Source organism: Magnolia sinica, chromosome 7, assembly GCF_029962835.1.
Source record: "Magnolia sinica isolate HGM2019 chromosome 7, MsV1, whole genome shotgun sequence".
In the NCBI taxonomy this organism is placed as follows: domain Eukaryota; kingdom Viridiplantae; phylum Streptophyta; class Magnoliopsida; order Magnoliales; family Magnoliaceae; genus Magnolia; species Magnolia sinica.
The window spans coordinates 66,220,207-66,243,020 of record NC_080579.1 but is presented as its reverse complement, the minus strand read 5'-3'; the positions used below and the strand labels follow the sequence as shown (position 1 = coordinate 66,243,020).

Below are 22,814 nucleotides of genomic sequence, written 5' to 3'. Positions count from 1 at the left end.
ATCCAACGGTCGGATCGATACGAAATAGCAATCCTATGACTAAAATGATCTCCTAAGCAGCCCACATACATCATCCCAAGGTAGGGTCTTCCTGATGCATGTCCAATGCATGTGGGGTCTTCAAAATGGCCTGGTGAGCTCCATCTGGAACTTGTCTCCTATCCACAAAGAAAGTTGCGCTGATGTAGGTGGTTGTCTCCATCTCTGGTACATCCGAGTAGGTCCTCCGATGTCCCCATCACAAGCCCTTAATTATACTACATAAAGTAACCCTTGATTATGAGACAATAGTAGTAAGAAAATAGTTTATTTAAAACAGAGTTAAAGTTGTTGGTTAATGCATATGCGAATGAATGCAATGTAGATGCATAATGATGCATGATGCATGCAGTACAAAACAGAGCGTAGCCCCTGGGAGCAAGGCATAACTCTATCATCAATGGGTTTGGGCTCCGTGCCTCCATAACTGGATTAGGAGTTATGGGCTCACGCTCTCACACAATGAGATAAAGAGTGCTTTGGGCACTGTGCATCCCTCTCTCTCGTATAGTCCTTTGTACAATTAGTACGTGATGGACTTAGGTAGTGGGGAACGATGTATGGTATTGCGTATAAAGCTCATAAGATAGGGAGCACTGGGTTGTCTTCCATGGGAGCATGCATCGTAACATAGTTAAGACAAGCAACCTAGTTGCTGGGAATATGGATGTACATAGTGCCAATCATGTACTTGAAAGCATCATGGATGCTAAATGAGAGAGAGAATGCCAACAGTGGCTGGGGCACTCATTAAAGAGTTAGATGAGCAGGCGTGGTGCTTAGGTGGGCGCGAAGCGTAAGCCAAATAATCAGGGTTGTTCATAGACATTAAGTTATGCTAAATAACAAAAGTATGTAAAGTGCTATGCCTAGAGCATCATATCTTGGGTATAGGGCACGACCACAAAGATAACAGAGGATGCGACCTCAGAGATAAGGCATGAGGCGCAATTGTAGAAGTAGAGCATAAGATGCGGTGAACGTCTATGATCGTGGAGATCATGTTGGTTGCGATTGGACGCTGATCATAGAGGATGGGACCAACAACGATCGCAGGGCAAGATGGACGGTTTTGATCGTGGATTTTGATAGGAATAGGTCCACATGTGACAACTTTGTATCATTCTCTTATCTATCTGTTGCATACCAAGGGATAGCTGGGTCCTTTGCATTGTCCTTGAACTCTAACTACTAAACGTCCCATGTAAAGGAGCAACTGCTAAATGTTGTAAACAATTGTCCCTTGTAAATTAGCTGCTAAGGCTTTAGATGGATGGCTATTAGGTGGGCATGCGTTGGTTCCTAGATGCGATGAACAGCAGGGGATGGAGTGCTGATCATGACCCATTAGATGGTTTTGATCATCTTGCATGGCCCATGAGATGAATGACATTGGCGATTTGATGTGGCATGTGGCACAACTTTGGAACACACTTGACACATGCTGTAAGCATTCGGCACGTGTTGGAGGCATTGGATTTCCATACCATGTACGAGACACCTATGGAGACCTTCAATGACTATTGCACATGTGGTTGTTGCCCGTTGATCTCAGAACTAGATCATGATAGATGGTCAGCATTAACTAGGGAGCTGAGACGTGATGAACGGTTCCGCATAGGGCTTTGCTAATGGTCCGTTTAATCAGCGATCCTGACGATACTAGACTACTGGATAATCAATGCAGGAATACCATTGTTGAATAAGAGAGATGAGGGTGCGATTGAGAAGTTGATGTTGATCATGGAGCTCTGACGAAGAGGACGTTATTGGAATAGTACCGATCATGGAGATGAGGAGGAGATGTCATCATAATGGAGTTGGTGATAAAGGTGCTATAATGGTGATGTTGAAGAGAGAGGCGCTAACCATGATGTGTTGGCACGGGTGTTGGATGCTTGAAGATGGGAGAGATTCACGCCCCGAAAACGGTGTCCGAGCCCTTGGCTCCACTCTTAGGTTTGACTCGGGCTTTTTATTTTTATTTTTATTTTTATTTTTTTATTTTTATATATGGTTGGTTTTGGTAGTGTTCCCCTTTAACCATGATATATAATATTGCAAACAAGATGTGAGAGCAACCCAAATGAAATTCAATTTCATTTCTAAAGATATATAACTGTTTAAATACATTGTTATAGTTCCAATAGAAACGACTAAGCTAAATGGGAAGTCGTATCTTTTCTCTCTCAGCTACCTTGGCTAAATAGGGTTCCCTAAAAAATTAAACAGCAATTTCCAAAGTTACCCAGGAGATTTCCAAATGTATCTAATTCATTCAACGCCCTTATTTGCATATCTAAGTCAGGCTTTAATCTCTTTATCACATTCTTTAGCCCGACACGAACTTCATTATCTGCAACAAATGATTGGGCATATCTGTACCTAGAATTTAGGTAGTAACCTGCTGCATGAAGATCGTGATGGAGTTGTCTTGTCCATCTCTTGTTGATCATCCTCCAATAAGACTCAGCTTCTACAATTACGTTGAATTGCCAACTTTGCCTTATCCATGACATTGTATAGGAAGCCCATAGTAGGTGCTTTGTCGGTTTCAACAAGACGGAGTACCCTCATTAGTGGCTCCGTATGGGTTTCTTAGGCTCATTTACTTCTTCATCCAAATGTATAGGGGCATTACGTGAAGATGTCTCTCGTCGGCTCCCAAACATACGTCGTAACCCACCGAACCTACCCCCACCTGCAGAAGCAATCGCAGTCGCAGTCCCACTCCCCCCCCCCCCCCCCCTTATCACGTATTGACCCACTCGCGCCAAACATGTGGCAACGTTCTTCCTCTTCATGAGCCACACGCAAGTTCTCTCCTGGCTATGGTTAATTCCCGATCTGAATCTTCGTCAGAATCAATAATATCTTCATCACGAACGCCCATATATTCAGGACCAAATACTTGTCGAGCCGCATCCAAAATCTCATCTTTCTTCTTTTGTTCAGCAGCACGTTTACCCTTCGACTCATTCAGATTGGCTTGCATTAAAATCATTATCTCTTTAGGTACTCTAGTAAATCTCGCAACTTGACCCTTTTGATGTGCCAAATGTTGTTTGAGACGCGTAATTCCACCAGTTACTACTCTATCACAATAGTTGCACTTCATTTGGTGCTAGTATTACTAACCCTTTGACAATGTTGCCATCCAATATCCTCACTTGTTAGCCAGACCCAGACATTTCAGGTAGATACGATATAGATTAGATATGACCTATGTCTATGTGAGATTGTGAGTCTACTCGCTATTCTAAATTTATATACAATTTTCAGAATCTAATCAATAAAGATGATTTTATGTTCTAAATCCTAAGAAGCTCCAAAACCTGTCCAATATGAGAAAATATAAACATAAAGTCACTAATTTGAAAATATAAAAAAATATAAAATCACATTAAGAATCTGTAAAATGGACATTAATATGTTCTACTATGATTAACACATCATATTCTACCATTAAAACAACAACACATTGAATAAAAAATGATTTTTCAATTTTTTTTTAAAAAAGGGCCGAAAATAGTGCATAAATAGAAAAAATTATAAAAAAATATAAAATCACAATAAGAATCTGTAAAATGGACATTAATATGTTCTATTATGATTAACACATCATATTCTACCATTAAAACAACAATACATTAAATAAAAATGATTTTTCGAATTAAAAAAAAGGGCCGAAAATAGTGCATAAATAGAAAATAATTATAAAAAAATATAAAATCACAATAAGAATCTGTAAAATGGATTTAATATGTTCTACTATGATTAACACATCATATTCTACCATTAAAACAACAACGGATTGAATAAAAAATGATTTTTCGAATTAAAAAAGGGCCGAAAATAGTGCGTAAATAGAAAAAATTATAAAAAAATATAAATTCACAGTAAGAATCGGTAAAATGGACATTAATATGTTCTACTATGATTAACACATCATATTCTACCATTAAAACATCAACATATTAAATAAAAAAATGATTTTTCGAATTTAAAAAAAGGGCCGAAAATAATGCGTAAATAGAAAAAAAAAATTTAAAAATATAAAATCACAATAAGAATCTATAAAATAGACATTAATATGTTCTACTATGATTAACACATCATATTCTACCATTAAAACAACAACACATTGAATAAAAATTGATTTTTCGAATTAAAAAAAAAGGGCCGAAAATAGTGCGTAAATAGAAAATAATTATAAAAAAATGTAAAATCACAACAATAATCCGTAAAATGGACATTAATATGTTCTATTATGATTAACATATCATATTCTACCATTAAAACAACAACACATTGAATAAAAAGTATAAATACTTATTTTTGAGATATTTTTGGAAAATGGCCCTCGAAGTTTCGAATCAAGAAAATCCTTAATATAAGTTATTTTTATCTGTAATTTCAAGTTAAGAGTGATCGAAAATTGCAATAGAATGATTTAGAGTTTGGAAGAAAGAAATATAAAAAAAAAGTGAAAAATCGGACCTTAAAAAGATGAAAAAAATAGCCATTTTTCGACCGTTATGCCCTGACCTCAACTGAGATAAAGCTCAAAGATGATGAAGAATTGGAGATTTGAAAGACAATATTGAAGATTTCAAGTGCTAAAGATCCAAGAAAACTAAGTACCGAAGATGAGGAAAAGTCTGGAAAATCACACAGTCCAATAATAGAAATAAAAGACTGTTTGGTCTCACTCCTACCTGAGGTTGGTTCGGTCCGACCCAAGGTGCTAAAAACAATCCCGTAAGAAGCAATGATTTTCAAACTTAATTCGGTTCGATTGTGAGGTCTGACTGAAGTGATGTTCGGTGCGACCGAAGGGGGGTTCGGTGTGACCTAAAGGAGATAGAGACTTCAGACAGATTTTGATGAAATTCGGCTATAATCGAAGACAAGTTCGGTTGGACTCAACTCGACTTCAGTGTGACTAAAGGCTATCTTGTGCGACCGAAGCATAACAAAAGTGCAGAAATTTGAAGTTGGCTCAAAGTTGGTGTGTATTTAAAGAGGTGTTTTAGGCTATTCTAGGTATGAATTAGCGCTTAGGAGAGATACCACGGGGTGGTGGAGCTTCTACGGACTCGTTCTTCTTCTTCAATCCTTCGGTTTTAGTTTGTCTTTTATGTTTTTCTTTTATTTTTATTATAAGATGTTAGTTATGTTAGGCTAATCTCTTAGCTAAGGCTAGGGGATGAAGCTTGTAGTTAATTACAATAGTTAGTTTATTTGATTCAACAACAATGGTTTGAATGATATAGATTGAATTGGTTTGAATTTACTTTATGAAAATTTTTGTGTTGTTTATTTCATTGATTCGTTGTGAACTACAGTTACAACGGATGTTTTGAATGAGCAATTGCTTAGTTTGATTAGAGAAGGAATTAATCTGTATAATTGATTAATCTATTGTCGCCTTCGGGTGCTTTAGATGCTCTTGATTCATTGCGATTGAGATATGAATGCTTCATGAGAGAATTGTTCAATTGAATTCATATTTTGATTGGTGTTAATGACTGATTTAATAAAATTATTTTCCGATTGGATAGGATAAGACTTTGACTCCAATTGAGTTATAAGAGTTGAATCAGTGAATCAGATATTGTGATTCCCTTAATCGTTTTTATTATTTGTTTTAAAACCCTTCTACGTCACTGGATTAAAAACCCAGACAACTGTTTACCTTTAGATTAGCTCTAGTTGTGTTTCCCATTCCCTGAGGATTTGACCTTGGTCTCACTGAGTTATTACTGCATCGTAGCCGTGCACTTGGGGTTGTCCACCCTTGGGTTCGATCAACATTCACACAATCATGGTGTGCCCAACCATCCAACTCGTGGGCCTACATTCATAGCGTCACTGTGGACCTCTCTACCCAACAATGGTCTCGAAACCTCACACGGCTAGCCCATTTAGGGCCAGTAAGCACAAACGATATGGTAGGCTCCACTGTCCAAGATAGTGGGCCCTACACAATGCACGGCTGGCCCAATTAGGAATTGCACGTGCACATGTCCACGGTGGGCTCCATGATTTCATGGGTTCCACAACACATACATACATAGAATGGTGGGCCTCATGGCGCATACATATACACCACACGGTGGGCCTAACGTAGCAGGCCTTATCATGCACACATGCACATCTTGGTGGGCCTCGCGGCCTCACGGGCCTCACAATGGGTTCCACAACACATACATACATAGAATGGTGGGCCTCATGGCGCATACATATACACCACACGGTGGGCCTAACGTAGCAGGCCTTATCATGCACACATGCACATCTTGGTGGGCCTCGCGGCCTCACGGGCCTCACAACACCACGTAGACATCACGGCGGGCCCCATGGACCACGTAAGTAAGACACACATTAAGGTGGGACCCAAGGAACGCGTGAATAAGACACAAACATTAAGGTGGGCCCCAAGGACTGCACACATATGAGGCCCCATGGACCGCATGAATAAGACATACATCAAGACAGGCCCTAAGGACTACGCACATAAGACACATACATCAAGGTGGCCGCCATGGACCGCGTGAATAAGACACATACATCATGGCCGACCCCAGGATTGCTTGCATAAGACACACACATCAAGGTAGGCCCCATGGACTGCGTGAATAAAACACATATCATGGCTGGTCTCACTACCCTGTGGACAACGAGATTAAAACACACATCACGGTGGACCCCATTGTCCAGTGGCCCCCCCTTCAACATATGCATCACTGTGGACCCCACTGTCCAGTGGGCCACCCTCAACACACACATAGGCCCCGCTGTCTAGTCAGTGGATAGTGTGGGTATGACATACATCACACCAAGCCTTAGGAAGGTTTCAATGGGGGATGCCAATCCTTGCTATTTTCTATGGTACGATCTACTTAAGCTTTGGATCTACCGTAGTTTTGGGCCTGCGCCCTATCTTGATTTGGCGAAATGGGGAGGAAAGGTGTGGATATAGCATATACAATATGTGCCCTCTTTGAGCCCGATGGAAGTAAAGCTAGAGGGGAGTGAGATGACCCACTTGCGCAAGGTGATGGTTTTCCTTCCCTGAACGGCTCCGGGGAGACGGCTTTGGTGGCACCCCTCCCCTACTCCTTTCTCCCTTTCTTTTTCTCTCTTTACTTCCTTTTCTTTCTTTCTTTATTTTCTTGCTAAGGGTTTGGAATGTGAGAGGAAGAGAGTGAGAGAGAGCTTGTGTTGTTGTGGAGGAGAGATGGGGAATGGTGAGGGTTGTGGGAGAGGAGAGGGAGAGTATGGGGGAGAGGAATGTGGGGTTATGGGCTAGGTATGGGTTAGATAAGGGAGGGAGTGTGTATAGAGATTCCCTCCCTTATTGACTCAGACCAAGTCTAAGTCAACAAGGTTAAGTGAGGTGTAAAGTGAGGGTGTGATGTGGCATGTGGGGACCACTCCAAAGTCAACGGTCAACAAGTTTAAGACTTTGGTCAATGGTCAAAGTGTAGGGATTTGTGTGCGCATGTGTGAGAGAATGTGGGCATGTAGTGCACATGTGCGAGAGTAGGTATGTGTGTGGGGTAGTGCACTTGTGCAGGGTTGTGTGGGTAGGTGTGCGTTCGCGGAAAGTACACATGAATGGTAAATCTCTGGCTCTAAGCATGCACATCGAAAATTAGGGCATTACAGAGAGCATTGCAACTAGGAAGATGGAAAGGGCCCAGCGGTCTTTGGAATGGGAGAAGGGTGCGAGTGTAAGCAGTAGATGGACATTGTCCCACTAAGCCTGTGAAGACGTTGAAGTGTGGGGCCGCCTTGATAACAACACTAATAAAAGAAAAGAACCATGCTGCTGTTTTGTGATGGATTGCACCCAACATAAAACTCCCCTTGGTGCAGCTCAAAGTCGGAATGCACTAATTGCATCGAGGCAGACTCCCTCCTGGTGCAGCTAAGAGTGGAAGTGCACTACCTGCACTAAGGGCTAAATTTCTCTTGCTGCAATTGGCAAATTGAGAAGAGCTCGAGCTCTCGATCTTCAACCTAGAGCATTTCTTTGAGAGTGGGGGAATTGCCCCGGATGTCCAAAATGAGACCTCCAATTGGGTATTTATAGACGCACCGTCGAGTCCGTACTTGAATAAGGCTCCCGTGTGGTGGCAACTATCACGTAATGGCTTTTGCGCCCTTCTAGGGTTGGAAGGCTTTGGTTAGGTTGCGCCCTTGTGGTCGCTCCCCCTTGTTCGTGCCCCTTCAAACTTCGATTTTTTTTGCAATTTTCCCGCAAGGTTGGCAGCATTGCAAAGTCTTACGAAAATGCCCATAACTTCTTCGTTACACCTTAGATTGAGATAATCTTGTGCTCATTGGAAGGATAATTTGACAACCTTTCAAAAGGGTCTGTAATCACCTCAATTATACACCATTTAATATGTCAAAAGTGGGCCCAAAGTCCTTGTAACGTCATCCACTCGGCCCGCAAAATCAGGTACATGCAGTTTTAGCAAGTGGACCAGATCTTCCTCATTATAACTTGAATCAAAGCAAACTTGGGCCTATTGGAAAGATAATTTGATCACCTTTCCAATGAAATCATAAATCACTTTGATCCAAGATCATTTGGTTTGCCATCATCTCTTGTTTTGTCGAAAAAATGGGATCACCTAAAGGGTCAACCTCTCCTGTTTTGTCAACAAAGTGGGATAACCTAAAGGGTCTCCCTTGCTCCACATCCACATCCCCATTAGCTGGAGCTACTGGAGCAGTTGGAGACGGTCGTCGCGTGCTAAAGGCACATTGTAGACTTCTTCATAGGTGTCCTACTCCACTAACTCTTAGATCCATTAACACTCTTAGTCACAGTTTGACTCTCCCCTTCCATCACAAACTGACTCCCGTCCTCAAATAATTCGTTGCCATCATTGCATCCCCAGTAAAAATTTCACCCGATTCTACATCATTATCGCCCATATCAGCTCCAAAAATCTCAGCTTGAGCTACATCGTGAGCATCCTGCTTCTTCTCTTTAGTACCTTTCTTCTCCATAATATCTTCCAGATGTTTTCTTATCAGCTCCCTTACCTCTTTGGGACACTTTGACCAGTGTTCGAATTATCTTTGATATTATCGAAATATCTCCGAAATTATCTTTATCTCCAGCTCAGCGATACCGATAACACTGGTAGTATCAGAAATTCTAGGTATTAGCAATGTATCGCTAAGTATCCCCAATGTATCAATGTCGCTAATGTAATTGTCAATAATTTCAACTATGTAAATTCTAGGTATCGCTTGTATTGCCAATGCATCAATATCGCCAATGTATCGCCAATATTTTCGACTATCTAAATTCTAGGTAATGCTCGTGTCATAAGTGTATCGATGATATTTCAATAATATCGCCAAAGTATTGATATCATCAGAATTTTGTTTATTAGAAAAAAAAATTTTATTTCAATTTTTTTTTCATGGGCACATGGTTATATGTAGTGTTCAATTTGTCATTGATAATATTAATAATATGTCGATATTATCGATATTGCAACATGCGTGATATTGAGACCACAATCATTCGTTTCCTTTCTAATTGTTGATGATTTCTTGGTGAAATATCATGTGTTGTTGATATTTTGCAATATCGATGGATGTTTGGATGGAAGGTTGGATGGTTAAATAGGCTGGATGGGATGGTTGGACTGATTTCTTACAACAACACATGCTTTTAAGGCCCCGTTAAATGGAAACTTGTTATGTATGCCTTCTTTTGCAATTTTTTAAAAATTCTAAATATGCAAATATGTACATTTTAACATCTCCTGAAGTTTCGCTGAAAATTCCACTGTTTTCCCCATGTTTCCCCGCATTTCTGGTTATCAGCGATATCAATATTGTTTCCGTATACCTGGCCAGCGAAACTTGTAGCAATACCGATACTTAGAACACCGACTTTGACATGCCACGACTTGCCCTTTTTGAGGTGTCAAGTGTTTTTTCAGATGTGTAATACTCCCAGTTATGCATCTGTGGCGGAAATTGCATTCTAGTCCCAATTTCCAGATGTGTAATACTCCCAGTTTTACCATATTGCCATCCATATCCTCATTCCCCAGAATTCCCACTGTCTTTTTGCTACTCAAAGTCACAAACAAGTAACAACTACATACAACAAGTCTCCTACAGTCCTATTGCTCCATTGAGGATACATACTCAAAATTATTAGTTGTGGAGTGAAATCTGTAAAGTTTTCAGAAGTGATTCTTATGTGGTTGAGGTAGGTTCTAAGGATCCATATTTCTTTTTCTATGGGTGGACATTTCAGAGTGAAAACAATTCCAGATGGTGTATATTGGCTAATGAGGCAATGAATTTTGCTCCTGATTTGATATTATCATTTATAAAATTAAGAAATGGAAATGTATGCATTATTTTAAGCTATCAAAGCTTGTAACTTTGTGCAAGTGATTGATGCAGGTTTCACCATTGGCATCTAATAGTGCACGTTAAATGGAGGCATCTTTTTTGTTGATTTTTAATTTTTTGAAACCAACAATGGAGTTCCTTTTAAAGCTTTGACTTGATTATGGTATATTGTTTTTCAGGATGTGTGGAGTTTCAATGCCGGGAGATGATGGTAGCATGAATGATGAGGCTATTTGGGAGACACTTCCTGTAAGTTCTGACATTGATATTGAGAGATAAGGAGAAGAGCTTAATTTTACTTCTTTTCTTTATTGTTCCTCCTTTACCCCTTTAGATGCATATCTTTTCTAAAGTTTTTCTATGACCTCAGACACCATGTACCAACATTGCAGATGTGGGAAACATCCTAGCCATGTATCAGGTGCGCCCCTGATGTATATAGCCATGACCTAAAAATCAGGCAGGTCCATTTATCAGACAGACAACATGCATTTTCTGAATTTTTACTTCTGGCAACATCCTTTTAAAGCGTCCATTGTGTTCATTTATGTGTGACTGGCCTGGTCTTGTCTCTTGTGTCAGGTCATCTACACATTAGGCTCACCTGATGTATGGTTTGACGCCCACAGGTGTGTCATTTTGGCAAATGTGGTTGCATTTAGAGCTACATGTGGATAGGCATGTAGGCTTAACAAAGCTCTTCTTGTTTTAGTCTTTAATTGTCTGTCCAGAAAGATAAGAGGGTAAAAAGGCTTCTCTTGGGTGTCATGCTATTTGCTGGACACTAAATGGTGTATTAGAAGCCACTAGTTATGTTTAGGCAGGAGCTCCATGTTACTCATTTGAGATTTTCCTTCTGTTTGACTGAAACTGAGTAGCGAGCAAGCTGTCCAAGGTGATGACATTGCTTCCAAATAACATTATCATCATCATCACCATCACCATCACCATCACCATCACCATCATCATTAGCATCAGCATCAACACCATCATCATCATCATTGTCGTCATCATCGTCGTCATCATTGTTGTCATCGTCGTTGTCATTGTTGTCGTCATCGTCATCGTCATTGTCATCGTCGTTGTCATCATCATCATAATGCACTTTTCTCTCTACATCAATGTCAGCGTAGTGTTGATCAGATTCTGTTTTTTATTTGTTCACATCTTTCTCCTAACTCATTGATCGTAATTGATCTCTGTAGAAATTTCTCATTCGACAAAGAATTGAGTACAGGCTGACCTCCAAATTTTTTGAAAAAAAAATATTGCCAAAAAGTGCATACCCTATGCAACATATTCCTAACGCGGGCGGAGGGTTTCCCGGAATAGGGAAGCCTGAGTGCTTATCCGAGTAAGTTGTATATGTATGGAGCCACCATCACAGTATAGCAGCGAGCTTGCCCTTAGTTCCCATATTCCTTATGTTAGCTCTTTGGCTAGGGGGTGACACCTCGCATGTAGGCGGGAAGGACATGGGAGGCATGTGTCTTTCTTTCAAAATAAAAAATCTTATGTATATTATAATAAGAATAAGGAAAGAATCTATATCCTATATCAATCATAGGATCACTCTATGAATAGGTAAATTCTTTGTGACCTCCCACCATTCGTGACATCCCTTGCTTCTTGCTGCCAATGGCTCCTCAGTGGAGTAGAAGTGCTGGTCCCCTTTGGTCAAGTGCTTGTGCATGTTATTACCTACCATAGGACCTCCATCCCCAAAGCGAAGAGGAGTAGGAACAACAGGTTGTCCTCTCTTGGCCCAGTAGTTCTGCAACTACTACCATGGTTGTTGGCAATGTGGATCCCCCATTTTGAAAGGTGATGGGCTGGCCTTTAGGTCCAAAGTTGTATGCTACTGCTGTGGTGACGATAGATTGACTACTTCAGCGCCATTTTCGGATATTGCAGGCATCATTTTTTTATTATTATTATTATTATTATTATTATTTTTATTATTTTTATCCTAATTGGCCAACCTTTCTGATCTCAAAACAAACATAGTTTGGCTCTCTTTTTTCAGTCATTCATGTGCAAAAATCCGTGAAGGCAATGAGATGCTTGCCGTTTCCATTTCTTCTTTTTTGGAGTGGAGCACTCTTTTCTTGGCTTGGTACGTGTTCTAAGCGAGCCTTCACGTGACGTGAATGTTACACGACTATTAGATAGCTCTTGATTGTAATCAACCTATTCAATAGTCTATTACATTGCGCCTGTGGGAGTTTTGTGCTCTCATTGCTGGTCCCCAGCCCAAATAAAGAAAGGTTGTGCCAGGTTGGCAGCTGGCTTCAAACTTATGCCATAACTTCCAACATGAATCCAAACAATATGACATTCCAAACCATTGATAGAATGGAATGTCAGAAAAGGATTCATGTAGCTGACCCCAATTAGTTGGAATAAGGTTCCATGATGGTTATGGGGTCTTTTATTACTACATCCATCCACATCCTTTTCGGTCTCACCCTTGCCCTTTTAAAGCATTAAACTTGAACCAACCCACTCATTCTAAATAGTTCTTGGTCTCTGTTGCACATGACCATACCATCAAAGTCTATTTGCCCTCATCTCATTAACCACTGGTGCTACTCATAAGCTCCCTTAAATACATTCATTTCTAATTTTTATCCTTCCTCATCTTGCCACTCATCCATCTCAATATCCTTGTTTCAGCCACACTCATCTTTTGAACATATTGTTCCTTGAATACCCAACATTTTGCCCACAAAGCATGTCTGGTCATATTTGATGTAGGCCCATGACCAACTATTGGGCCCAAAATATGCTGATATTGGACTGTTTGCTGACAGATTTAGGGTGTAAATACTAGGAACTGCAATTTACTTTTTGTGGAAGACATGGGGATTGATCTAGAAATGTGATTGAAGATTTTGAGGATTATTTCATGGATTTGCTTTTATTAGGCATGTTACCATCTAAGGTATAGATTGATTTGAAATCAATCTAATAGTTGGGGTTTCCATTAATAATTCATATAGATTCCAAATTTTCTGAGTTGTCAGTTTTCTTATGTATTGTAGGAGAAGAAGTTTGATATCAGTAAGTTATTTTTCCCTTTCTACTCAAATATTCTTGTGGTAGTACTGTTGTTTATTTCATTGTGATCCTAATGTCGATATCTCATTAACAAGATAGCCTGGTTGCACCATTTTGGTATTAGAGCCAATGATCGTTGGGGGACTATCTCATAATGGCTTCGAAGGGTGTGAGTCTTGGTATTAGAGCCGATGATCGTTGGGGGACTATCTCATAATGGCTTCGAAGGGTGTGAGTCTACTTTAAGTTGCCCAATTGATTCGTGCACTCATAGAATGAGTAGATCAACCCATACATACAATGTACAATCTCACTAATTAAGTGGAAGGGCTTCGACGTGGAGGAAATCTGGACATTGAAGTTAGAGCACATGGGACATGTTAGGGAAGGTCCCCACAAGGTCCTGACGCAGCCACTACTCCCAAAGGAGAAATATAACGAAGAAATAAATAGTTACCACCAGCAAGATATGTAAAATACCACCTTGCCTGATGAGGACATCAGACCCTTCAAAGTTTATCAAAGACGAAGGCAGCTGACGAATACATATTTATGGCTCGAAGATGGTTTGTGGCACAACCAATGAGGATTTTGAAGACCTTACATGTGTCCCCGGATTAATTGAAGGCCCCACATTAGGAGGACACACGTGTAGGATGAGTTAGAAGATTGATTTGTTACGCGGGATTTTTTATTTATTTATTATTTTTTTTAGAAACCTTTGTTTTGTGCATTTATTATTATTATTATTATTTTTTGTTATAGGGGTAGTTTAGTAATTTTCTTTTAAATCCAAATTTTATAAATAGGGTGTTTTCTACCATAAACCTAATAATGTTTTTTAAATGAAAGCTTTTCTCTCTGTGGTAAGTTCTTCTCTTCCTCTAATCTTTTCTCTTCTTCTAAATTCTATTTATAGCCCTCCGACCTTCTTCTTCTCTTCCTATGCCTAGTATTTTTTTTTATTGCTATTGACCCTAAAAATCTGAGAATTGATCCCAACCCTCTCAGATTTTCCAGCCGTCTCTATTCTAGAAATCCTTTGATTTCCTGTACTAGAGAAGCTGCATTGATTGTTGGATTGAAACCATGCAAGATTAGGAGGTCCTATCCCTCACCGGATCCAATCCATGCATGATTTGAATACGGTACTAGAGGATTGTGATGATGGTCTGCAACCATTACATGTTTCTTTATTATTATCTTTACTATGATGTGGAATGTTGAATAATTCAATTGATTTGCTTAGTTATTTCGCTGGATAATTTCTGTGCTCACACATGCATTCTAGTTTAGACCATCCTGCATCAAATTTGGTATCAAAGCTTTGGGTTTTGCATGGTTTTTATTAGATTGAGTTACCTAAACTTAGGATCATCTGTTTTTTCATTTAGGACTATCTAGATAAATCCAGATCTACATCCCACAGAAATTGCAAACCTGATTTTTTCAGATTCATAGTCTTGTGAGATGTAAATCTGAATTTCCAGATTTGTGTTTTCATTCTAGTTAAATATGAAAATTTGCAGCATCCATAAATCATATAGAAATAGGATCATACATCCATATTGAGGTCTGTTGAAACCTTAAAGTGGAGCTTAGGAAAATCAAGTTCAAGTTTTTGGTGTATGCCCACTAGAAGTGGTAAGGGTTTTGGCCAACACCCCATCATGAGTAACGAGCAATTAAACGATCACTTCGCTCAATTACTCCAAAAGATAACTGTCATAGAGACATCCAACAAAAATATCGAACGAAAACTGATCGCCACCGAAACTAGACTTCAGCGATTAGAGGCATCCCAAAGGGAGAACCCCACTGTTGGGGGAGATGTGCAGTTGCAAGCAGGTGGTGTCGGTGAGGAGCCAGCTCTTAGACAAATCCCCACTAATGGTGGGCATGTGGGTAGAGAATGGGCATATCAGGACCACTTTGATCTTGACGAGAGGGCCATGAAGAATGTCAGGATTGATGCCCTGAGCTTTTATGGTCGCTTTGACCCGAAGGCATTCCTTGATTGGTTAGCTGACATGGACAACTATTTTGAGTGGCATGAGATGTCAGAGAACCGATGAGTGTGGTTTGTCAAAATGAAGCTTGTGGGGCAAGCGAAGATGTATTGGACCAATAAAGAGCGTATGATTGAACGGGTGGGAGGAGCTCCCGTTACCCAATGGAGCAAGATGAAAACTATGCTAAGAGAGAAGTACCTCCTTATCTCTTATCGCCAGAAGCTCCTGGAGCAATGACAATCTTTATGCCAAGGATCCATGCTTGTCACGGAATACATCACAAAATTTGAGGAATTCATGATGTAGTGTGACATTGAGGAAGACCTTCTAGTAATGTTCACACGTTTCAAGACGCCTTCGATCGGATCTTCAGCGTGAGCTTTGGGCTCGACTCGTGACAGATTTGGACGAGATGTACCAAGCGGTACAAGAATTAGAGCGGTATCTGAAGACTCCTGTCACAAGACAGTTTGATTCTTGAGACTAATATTAGGACTGGTTCTCAGGGAACTAGACCCAACATTGGTAATCAACCCAGGGCGTAAGCGAATGTTTCGCCCAATGTTTCAAATAGCGCCCGTAGCGTACGTTACATAACGTAGCGTGGCTGTAGCGCTATATAGCGTCCTAAATAGCATAAATCCCCTGTAGCATACGCTACAGGGGTTGTAGCATACGCTCCAGCTATGTAGCGCGTAGCGTCCATAGCATAAGCTACAATGTATTTTTTTACTATTTTATTTTTTTATTATTTTTTTCACGTTTTATTTGTTTGTAATGTTGAGGAATGTGACACCTATATTATACTTGATACTTTTAACCTATGGGATTTTTATTTCTTTTCATAATTGTGACTTGTGGTTTCAATTAGACATTATTAGTTAAAGTGGTTTGCTTAGAAAGTTGTTGATGTGATAATTATTTGATTTGGCTTGTATATGTGGATTGACTTTTGATAAATGATAACTAATAACTTTTTTGAACATGCTTATAATCGATAAAATGAATATTCTTATAGGCATTTTAATATATATATATATATATATATATATATATATATATATATATATATATATATATATATTCACTATCTATTATATTTGTCCTATTTTTAAATTAAAAAATAGAAGTATTGTGTAGCTTACGCTACACGCTATAAAGGGCTGAGCACTATGCATCACGCTACTGCTATTTGAAACATTGGTTCCGCCTATGCCTAGGGATGACAAGGGAAAAGGTGTCATTGGTGCCGGTCCAGGTGGAGGACAGAATGTGCGATGATACGAATGTGAGAATATTGACCATTTTGCAACTCAGTGTCCCACTAAGAGAAAAGGAAAAGCCTTAGTGATAGGCGATTCCCAGGATAGCGAGTATGATCAGGGACACTCTGAAGTTGAAGAATATCTGCCCGTAGGATCATTGAGTGATGAGGATGAGGTGAGTGGTGATGCCACATTAGCAGTTGTCAGGTGTGTGCTAGCCCAGACTAGAAGTAATGTTGACTGGCGTCACAACACTATCTTCTACATGATCACCAAGTGTGGCGAGAAAAATTGTAAGGTGATAGTGGATAGTGGGAGTTGCCAGAATGTAATTTCCACTAGCACCTTAGGCCGTCTAAAGTTAGATGCCCACCCTCATCTTGACCCGTACAAAGTCTCATGGGTAGACAAGACTTCCCTTCCTGTCACCCATCAATGTTTTCTACCCATCGAGTTCGGGTCTTATAAGGAGTCCGTATGGTGTGATGTGTTGCCCATGGATGTAGGTCACATCATCCTAGGCAGACCGTGGCTATTCGATAATGATGTCACGATCTACGGCCGTTCTAATGCGTGTACCTTCATGCATAACGGCAAGAAGATCAAAATTAATCCTATGCCACCACAAAACACTACACAGAAGAAAAGTGAGAAGGCTAGTGAGCCTAAAGAAGTGAGGAAATCCACACCCAAGTCTCTCCACATCATCACAGCTAAAGAGTTCGAAAGAGATACTGAGGAGGATTCGATGGTGTATGCCTTAGTGGCTAGAGTGGCTACACCAAAAGTACCAGTAGAGTTACCCCACGAGGTAGCCCCGGTCTTAAAGGAGTACAAAGATGTATTCCTTGAGGATTTGCCAGATGACTTACCACCCATGAGGGACATCCCGCATGCCATTGATCTTGTCCCTAGGTTGACTCTACCAAACCTTCCTCACTATATGATGAACCTTGCAGAGCATGCAGAGTTGAAGAAGCAGGTAGATGAGCTCCTGTGAAAGGGTTTCATCCAGGAGAGCATGAGCCTGTGTGCCGTACCCACTTTACTAACATCTAAGAAAGACGACACTTGGTGCATGTGTGTGGATAATAGAGCCATCAACAAAATCACGGTCAAGTATAGGTTTCCCATACCTAGGCTTGATGACATGTTAGACATGATATTTAAATCCACAAATTTCTCCAAAATAGATCTTGAGAATGGGTATCACCAAATTTGTATACGCCCTGGTGATGAATGGAAGACAGCATTCAAGACGAAGGATGGGCTATACGAGTGGTTGGTCATGCCTTTTGGCTTAACTAACGCACCTACTGCACTTTTATGCGGGTGATGACACAGTTCTTAAGACCGCTTATGGGGAAATTCTTAGTGGCGTACTTCAATGATATCCTGATCTATAAAACCACTAGAGAATCACACCTTCAGCATTTGAAGTTGGTCTGTAGCGTTCTTAGGGTGGAGAAATTATACGCTAACCTTAAAAAGTGTTCGTTCATGGGCAGTCGGGTTGTGTTCTTAGGGTTTATAGTATCAACAGAAGGGATGCGTGCAGACCCAGAGAAAGTCAAGGCCATAGTTGATTGGCCTGAACCGAGAGACATCCATGAAGTGTAAAGCTTCCATGGCTTAGCCACATTCTATCGTTGGTTCATTAAGAGTTTTAGCATGATTATGGCTCTCATTACAGAGTGTATGAAGAAGGGAGAATTCGTTTGGTTAAAAGCCGCATCTAAGGCTTTCAAAGAAATTAAGGGCAAGATGATCGAAGCTCCCGTCATGCGCCTTCCCGACTTTTTTAAAGTCTTTGAAGTTGCGTGTGATGCATCTGGTATTGGTATAGGTGGAGTCCTAAGTCAAGAGGGTCATCCTGTTACGTATTTCAGTGAGAAACTGAATGAGGCAAAACAAAAATACTCTACCTATGATAAGGAATTCTATGCGGTAGTGCAATCTTTAAGACATTGGTGCTACTACCTCTTATCATAGGAATTTGTCTTATTCTCTGATCATGAGGCTTTACATTATCTTCACTCCCAGAAGAAACTTAACCCAAGGCATGTTAAGTGGGTTGCGTTCCTTCAAGAGTATTCGTTTGTCTTGAAACACAAGGTCGGAGTAGAGAATAAATCAGCCGATGCCCTTAGCCGTAAAGTGGCGTTGCTCAATTCTTTGAGTGTAGGAGTTGTCGGCTTTAAGCAACTAAGAGATGAGTACCCCACATGTCCAGATTTTGGGAGTACTTATACATCACTCTCGAGTGATCAACAAAGTGCGAGGGATTTCGTGTTGAGAGATGGATTCATTTTTAAAGAAAATCATTTATGTATTCCCCGTACATCCCTCCGTGAATTCCTCGTCTGGGAGCTTCATTCAGGAGGGATAGCTGGCCACTTTAGCCGCGATTAGACTATTGCCCTCGTAGAGGATCGTTTCTTCTGGCCAAGTCTCAAGCGAGATGTCGCCAAAATTGTAGGGCAGTGTAAAACGTGTCAGATGGTGAGCAGCAAAAGAAAAATTCTGGATTATATACGCCATTACCTGTGCCACATGCTCCGTGGCAAGACATTTGCGTAGATTTCGTGCTTGGGCTTCCCAAGACAATTAAAAAGCACAATTCCATTTTTGTTATTGTGGACTGCTTCTCTAAGATGGCACATTTCATCCCACGTTTTAAAACTTCGGATGCGTCTAATATTGCTAAAGTCTTTTTCTATGGTGTGGTTTGTCTCCATGATTTACCTAAGACCATAGTGTCTGACCGTGATGTCAGATTTATCAGCTATTTTTGGAAGACACTATTGCACATGATGGGAACACATTTGCAGTTTTCTACTGCATACCACCCCCAAACTGATGGCCAAACTGAGGTGGTTAATCACAGCCTTGGAAACCTCTTACGATGCTTAGTGGGTAAACATGTGAAAACTTGGGATTTGATTCTTCCTATAGCCGAGTTCACCTACAACAGTTCAGTCAATAGATCTATAGGTTGAGTCCATTTGAAATTGTTAGTGGGTACAAACCTAGAATGCCCATAGACTTGTTACCCATGTCAGCTACCCAAAGATCTTCTGAGTCAACTGATGCATTTGCACGACACATTCATGACTTGCATGCACATGTTAGACGATGAATAAATGCGAGTAATAATTATAAATGTTCAGCTGACCAATATCGTAGGTGGACAAAATTTAATGAAGGGGATTATGTAATGGTTAGGATTAGACCAGAGCGGTTTCTTCCGGGTTCCGCCAAGAAATTACAAGCTCGCAGTATTGGACCATTCAAAGTATTGCGTAAAATTGGGTCTAATGTGTACAAGGTAGACCTTACACCTAAAATGGGAATAAATCCAACGATTAATGTGGAAGATCTAGTCCTCTGTCCTAACCCTTCCATTGTTTCTTCTTCCCACCCTTGGCCACTTTCCAACTTTACTTCTCAACTCACTCCACCCCTTCCACCATTAATTGACCGTAAGGAAGAGATTGAAGGGATATTCGATGAGGAGATTATTTCCACACGAGATGGGGTGATGGGGACATCTCGCGCACACGCACGCCCCCCTTACGCACGTACACAAGGAAGGCCCCACCTTCGATCTGGATCGATGACGACATCCATGGAGGGCCTCCTAGTTAGAGGACTGTTTTGGTTCCTTAGGGTGGACCCGATCATCATGTGGATCCCATCATTGATCTCATGATCGTGGCCCACTACCCTAGGTGACCTAGGACTTTGAGTTTTGCTTATTATCATTATTAGGAACGTCATGAACGGTTTAGATTGCATTGATTAGTTATTTTTGATTACTTTGTCTTTAAGTAATAGTATGCACACATGGCGCGGCTTTTGGAGAATAGGTTTTTCTTATAAAATAGGAAACCCCTTATATGGTTTTTTTTTTTTCATTGAAGATGATTAATAAAATTCTGTGTTTCCCTGCTTCTCTAATCCTCTGAGTTATAGAAACCTAATTGGGTGCGAAACCTTCTCTTCTTCGAAGGGCTAACTACCGTGGTGCGAAGCCACACCCATCCTAAATTGCCCCCATCTCCTATCCTTCGTATTCTTCATCTCCTACAGCCATCCCCTCATCAAATCTACCCACGTTTGCAGCTAATCTTTCCTCTACAGCAGATTTCCAGAATCTGGCCTTGCAGGAGGGCTGAAACTTCGGCGGAGCACCGTGTTCAAACCGATCATCCGTTTGACTTGAAATTTGGAGGGAAGGTGGCCCATCTCTGGCCGACCAGGCCCTAGCTGGACGATTCCAGATTCGTGGGCCCCACACACGTGCGGGCTGTCATCCAAGCACGTGCGTTAGGCCGATTTGCTGTCCACACGTGCGGGCTAATCACAGGTTCCCTCGTCTCTATTTCACTCCTCTTTCACCATGTTTCCATAACCCTAACCCTAGATCATCTCAAATCCCCAAGTTCTATTCCACTTTTGAAATCTAAGGTTTTCCCAAATTGAAACGTGAGAATCCCTTGGATTGGGAAATAATCCTTTGCATGTGTGGATGAATATACTATGAGCATTGTTTGGTCTATAATTTTTAATTGATTCAGCCCTAACATATGTAGGCTTGGACCCTCGTAGATTCCCCTTGTTGAATGCTTGACTTTATGTGGGATGTGAAATTATTATGATTGTTTTTAAATTATTATGATCTAAAGCTTGAAATCTTGCACATCATATCTAATTTTCATGTCCTGCATCATGGGGGCTTCTAAAGGTACCTTGTCAAATGGAAGAAAAGCCACCATCCGATTCCACGTGGCTTACAGAAGCAAAATTGTAACGAATTGATCCGGACCTTCTCGAGACGCACAAAAGTTATAATTTGTCGGAGCCGAGTTCTTCTCACCTGAGGGGAGTTGATGAGGACATCAGACCCTTCAAAGTTTATCAAAGACGAAGGCAGCTGACAAATACATCTTTATGGCTCGAAGATGGCTCATGGCACAACCAATGAGGATTTCGAAGACCTTACATGTGTCCCTGAATTAATTGAAAGCCCCACATTAGGAGGACACACATGAAGGATGAGTTAGAAGACTGATTTGTTACGTGGGATTTTTTTGTTTTTATTATTTTTTTTTGGAAGCTTTGTTTTGCGCATTTTTTTTTTGCTTTTGTTATAGGGGTAGTTTAGTCATTTTCTTTTAAATCTAAATTTTATAAATAGGGTGTTTTCTACCCTAAACCCAATAATGTTTTTTTAATGAAAGCTTGGTGCCTCTTTCCCCTTTATCTCTGTGGTAAGTTCTTCTCTTCCTATAATCTTTCTCTTCTTTTAAATTTTGTTTCTAGTCCTCAAACCTTCTTCTTCTCTTTCTATGCCTGGTATTTTTTTTTATTTATTTTTGCTATTGACCCTGAAAATCTGAGAATTGATCCCAACCCTCTCTTAGATTTTCCAACTGCCCCTATTCCAAAAATCCTTTGATTTCCTGGAATAGAGAAGCTGCATTGCTTCTTGGATTGAAACCATGCAAGATCGAGAGGTCTCATCCCTCGCCGGATTCAATCCATGCATAATTTGAATACGGTACTATAGGATTGTGATGATGGTCTGCAACCATTACATGTTTCCTTTGTTATTGTCTTTACTATGATGTGGAATGTTGAATAATTCAATTGATTTGCTTAGTTATTTCGCTGGATAATTTCTGTGCTCACACATGCATTCTAGTTTAGACCGTACCACATCATTGCCGGTTTTGATTTCACGTTCCAATAGGCTCTACCAACAAGGTTTACACCAAGAAAACCAAACTGAGAACTTTTACTATAATGCAAGAATTACCAATGTCTGATTTCCCTTTTTCTATAGTTTCATACTTATAAACAGAAAAATATGAATGTAGACACTTTATTCTAGATACAACGAACCTTGACACAATCTAGATTCAATGATTCTAGATACAATGAATCTAGATACTTTATTGTAGATATAACGAATTTAAACATAATCTAGATACAATGAATCGAGACATAATCTATATACAATGAATCTAGA

The 22,814-nt window shown here is 40.2% G+C and overlaps 1 protein-coding gene across 7 annotated transcripts in view; it reads left to right on the top strand.

Annotated features, from left to right (window-relative positions):
• Positions 1-22,814, top strand: part of LOC131251400 (uncharacterized) — a 93,915-nt gene that overhangs the window by 24,626 nt on the left and 46,475 nt on the right. For 5 of the 7 annotated variants that reach the window (XR_009173821.1, XM_058252072.1, XM_058252075.1 and 2 more), the window contains one exon: positions 10,623-10,692. Coding sequence is in view for 4 of the 7 variants with exons in the window: in XM_058252072.1 (XP_058108055.1) it covers positions 10,623-10,692 (70 nt within the window). In the remaining 3 variants the exon portion in view is untranslated. Of the gene's footprint in view, positions 1-10,622; positions 10,693-10,813; positions 10,910-22,814 lie in introns of those variants that run through there. The other 2 variants (XR_009173822.1, XR_009173823.1) reach the window with 2 other exon arrangements.